The 4861-nt window shown below is 37.3% G+C and overlaps 1 protein-coding gene across 1 annotated transcript; it reads left to right on the top strand.

Moving 5' to 3' along the window:
• The first annotated feature begins 3374 nt into the window (after positions 1 to 3374).
• On the top strand, positions 3375 to 4010 carry LOC133831981 (uncharacterized). The gene has a single exon (XM_062262381.1). The coding sequence runs from the start codon at positions 3375 to 3377 to the stop codon at positions 4008 to 4010; it is 636 nt and encodes a 211-aa protein (XP_062118365.1).
• Positions 4011 to 4861: the final 851 nt, after the last annotated feature.

The raw sequence follows: 4861 nt of genomic DNA, 5'->3' as shown, positions 1-4861 counted from the left end.
AAACAAGTAAATGTCAGACACTCAACACAATAACAATAATTAATTATAAATAATAAATAAGCTAGTTTCTACATACATATCAAATCCAACTAAATCTCGAAATCCAGAGCTTGGGTATCTCACAATCAAAATAATTCTATAAAATATAACAATAAGTAGTAGTTGTACCTTTTTTTAGAGCATTCAATCAAATAGGTTATGTGCATGTTTAAAACTCAAGATATACTATTTAATATCACGCCTATAAATAGAATGATAACAAAATTAGGAGTTCGGCTCATGAACTAAATATACAGTACAACATCTCTAAACATGCAAAAAGTTTAATCACACATTATTATTAGGCATATTGATTTAACGTTGCAGAGCTAACCATTAATTACAGGATTTATTAAAAGAACATTTTTGCAAAGTAATTGTCACTACAATTTTCCCTTTATACAAAATCTACTCATAAAAAGATAGTATACTACTTATAAAATATAATTAAAATTATCAGCTTCAAAATGAATACAAAATGATTACTGTTTGGCATGTATATACCAATATGGTTTTGGTGATACAACACATGCACAACATTATGGCTGAAGTTATTCACTAATTTCCTTAAATTACAAACTCAGGTTTCGTACCTCAAGAACATCAACTGCTAATTTCAGTTCCACTTTCTCCGTTGTATGTTCAATGACAGAACCCCCGATCGCACTATGCCCGTTACACAATCAACCCAGAAAAAATTAGAAAAAATAATGACTCGATTTTCTTTCATGAGAAGAGAGTGGAAAACGGAAAAGAGAGAAGAGAATTTTGAAAACAATACTAACCCAGATTTTGTACCCCACTAACTTCAATATCTTAGTTCAGGTGGGAGTCTTCATGCATCGTTTGTTTGATGAAGAACCGAAGCTTTTTAAAAAAAAATAAAGGCTCTTTGTTTTGGAGATGTGTATAGTAACCTGTTTTCGAGATGGTGTTTCTCTACTAATAATGCTTGGCATCCAGGAGGGCGAATCATGTTAAGCTGGAATATGAACATGTTTGTAGTTAACATAGGCTTGTGCACGAGCCAATTGATGCATTTGGAAGTAAGTATGATAACTGGTAATGATAAGTTTCTAGTTACATTTGTATATGCTTTCAATGAAGAAGTTGGGAGAAGAGTTATGGGAAGATTTAAGGGGGCTGGTACTCAGAGTTCAGAGTCCTTGGATTGTTCTAGGGGATTTTAATGATATACTGAGTGTGGATGAAAGAATTGGTAGAAGGGTGAAAGTGCATAAATCAGTGGCGTTTAGGGAGTGTGTGGATTACTGTCAACTAGAAGATGTGAAGTACTCGGGTTGTTTTTTCTCTTGGAACAATAAACAGGGGAAGGAGGATAGGGTGTTTTCAAAACTCGATAGAGTTTTAGCGAATCAAGCTTGGTTGAAAAAATACATCACAGCGAAGGTGGGGAAAAAACTGTTTAAATTTTTCAGGATGTGGCAACAGACTCCAGGTTTTAGAGAGCTATTATAGCATAATTGGAAGGAGAATACAGTGGGAACCCCTATGTACAAGGTGATTAGCAAGCTTAAGAAATTGAAGTTGGCATTGAAAGAGTTTAATGAGCACAATGTAGGGGATATTCAAGAAAAGGATTTGCAAGCTCAACAGAAAATGGTGCATCTGCAGGAGGCAATCTAGCAACAGCCTTTTTGTGATCAGTTGATTGAAGATGAAAAAGAAGCCTACCTATCCTTTTTGCATCAAAAGGCTAAATTGAATTGGGTTAAAGAAGGTGATACTAACACTGCCATCTTTCATGCAAGTCTTCGGGCTAGAAGGGTTAGAAATAGAATTTATTCAATAACGGATATGGAAGGGAAGTGGGTGGAGAAACAAGATCAAGTAAGTGATGCTTTCTTGAAATTTTATAAAGACCTACTGGGTGCTAAAATGGCTGAGAGGAAATTGGTATTTACTAGTCTAGTCTCCCATGGTACAATTCTGAATGAGCAACAACAAAGACTAATGGTACAGAAATATACCAAGGAGGAGGTCAAAGAGGCAATATTTAGTATTCCAGGACATAAAGCCACTGGGCTAGATGGGTTTAGTAACTATTTCTACAGAGATAATTGGGACCTAGTTGGCAATGAAGTGTGTGAAGTTGTGCTATCCTTTCTGCATTCGGGCAAGTTGCTGAAAGAACTTAACTCAACAACAATTACTCTTATTCCTAAGAGTAAATGTCTTGAATCAGTAAGTGACTTTCGCCCCATAGCTTGTTGCAATGTTCTTTATAAAGTCGCTACTAAAATTATTTGTGCAAGATTGAGATCAGTGTTACCAGTTTTAGTAGCTCAAAATCAGAGTGGTTTTGTGAAGGGGCGATTCATTGCCTATAATATCATGATCTGTCAGGAATTGGTTAGGCACTGTGGAAGAAAGAATGCTAAGGCCAATTGTATGATTAAGCTGAATTTGAGGAAGGCATATGATACAATTGAATGGGGGTTCATTGAAGAGATGTTGGAAGCTTTTGCATTTCCTAAGAAGTTTATTCACCTGGTAATGATTTACATTAGAACGCCTCGGTTTAGCCTTATGTTCAATGATACCATGCATGGTTTCTTTGAAGCCAAGAGGGGGTTACGCCAAGGTGATCCAATGTCGCCTTTGCTTTTTGTTCTTGGCATTGAATATTTGTCAAGGATAGTGAGTAAAGTGGGCCAAAAAAATGAGTTTAAGTTTCATGAAAGGTGTGCTGATATGAAACTCAATCATCTATGCTTTGCGGATGATGTGTTGTTATTTAGTCATGGTCATTACAAATCAGTGTATCTTATGCTACAAAGGCTCAAACTTTTTTCTCAGACTTCGAGTTTATTTCCTAGTACAACTAAATCAGACATTTATTGTTGTGGCATGAAGGAAGAAGATGTACAAAGATTGGTGGATGCATCAGGATTTATAAGAAGAGCTTTACTATTTCGTTACTTGGGAATTCCAATATGTTCCAAGCGGTTATCAGCAGCTGAAAGTGAGATCATAATAGAAAAGATAGTGCAAATAATCAGAGTGTGGAGTACTCGAAATCTATCTTATGCTGGGAGAGTGACATTAATCAACTCGGTTCTTATCACCATTCATACATATTGGGCTCAGATAATGGTGTTGTCCAAGAAGTACATCATAAAGTGAATGCGGTGTGTCGTGCTTTTTTATGGAAAGGGGTGGTCGAATATGATGGCCCTGGCCTTGTCTCATGGGATGAGGTTTGTAAACCGAAAAGGGGGGGTGGTTTGGGATTTAGAAGAACAATTCAGTGGAATATTGCTGCAATTAAAAAATATGTTTGGTCCATTGCTACTAAGCAAGATAATTTATGGATGAAGTGGATTCATAGTGTGTACTTGGGTGACAAAGATTGGTGGAGCTATGAAGCTCCAAACAATAGTAGCTGGTATTGGCAGCAAGTAGTGATTGTGAAGAACAAATTCAGAAGCTCACCTCAATTTCATCATCTAATGATAGGTACATATCAAATAGCTCAAGGATACAATGTTTTACTATCTTCCCATGACAGACTAAAATTGCAGGAGGTAATTTGGGGTAGATTGAATATTCCCAAGCATAGTTTTATTATATGGTTGGCTGTGTTGAATAGATTACATATAACAGAGAGATTATATAGATATAATATTAGTCCAGATAAGTATTGTTGCATTTGTGGGATTGCTGAAGAGACAATCAACCATCTTTTCTTTGATTGTTGTCTGAGTACCAGTTGTCTAGAAGAAATGAAGCATTGGTTGGGGTGGAGGGTGCAAAATACAGGGTTGCTACTGCTACTTAGAAAGATTGAAAAGGCGCGAATGAGCAAGTTTCGAAATCAAGTGTGGGCTGCAACAATGGCAGGCCTGGTTTATGCTCTTTGGAGAACTCGCAATGAAGCGTATTGGAAACAAAGAGATGCTATGAAGCATTCAATTGTACAAAAAGTGAAAAGAGAAGTTAAATACTAAATTGGAAATATAATGCCTAAGAAAATTAGACATGAGGATTTGCTCTGGTTTGAAAAGTTGTAAATATAAACTTTTTCAGGCTTTTAAAGTGTTGGTAGGTTGTAAAGGTGGTTTGATAAGCAATACACATACCTGATTTATCCAAAAAAAAAAACTGAGTAATGTTCGTGTTTCAGATAAAAAAAAGGAGAGGTATGAAAGAGAAGAAAATGAGAGGTTTTTCTTTGAAACAATGGGTGGGAAGGTGACCGGTTGTCAAAGTCCATCAATTGCACTATTAAACTTAAGCCATACCCCTACTAAAGTAGACTGTAACTGTAAAAAACTATCAAATGAGCAGCTTCTTTTGCAGAATACTCCCCAGCTGTTGGATCATTAATCCAACTTTCAATTACCCATATTAATGCAGCATTCTTGAGCTTCCATCGTTGGATCATTACAATCAAAATCAATGGCTCGGATCAAAAGGTGGAATGTCCTCCACCTCCGTACCAAGTGGGATGGAATCGTGGTCCAAAATATATATACAGAATATATATTTATAAAATGGAGAAGAAACATACTCACTGAACCGGTTGGAGACTGTCGCCTGCCGCCTGCTGCTTGCGTCAAGCACGAAGCCCTTCGCCTACCAACTGAGAGTCTCCTTCGCTTGCTGCCTGGGTCAAGCACGAAGTCCTTCGCTTTCCGACCAAGAGTCTCCTCCGCTTGCCTCCGCCTGCCGACCGAGAGCCTCCTCCGCCTGCCTCCGCTTGATTCTAAGAGTCCGGTTAGAGAGAGTAGAGAGAGACGAATACGGCGTCCTGAAGATTATAATGGAAAGGTTGTGTTTTAGGGTTGAGCTGTTATAA

This window comes from Humulus lupulus, chromosome 4, assembly GCF_963169125.1.
Source record: "Humulus lupulus chromosome 4, drHumLupu1.1, whole genome shotgun sequence".
NCBI classification, from domain to species: domain Eukaryota; kingdom Viridiplantae; phylum Streptophyta; class Magnoliopsida; order Rosales; family Cannabaceae; genus Humulus; species Humulus lupulus.
The sequence above is the reverse complement of the archived record's forward strand: the minus strand, read 5'-3'. Positions and strand labels throughout refer to the sequence as shown.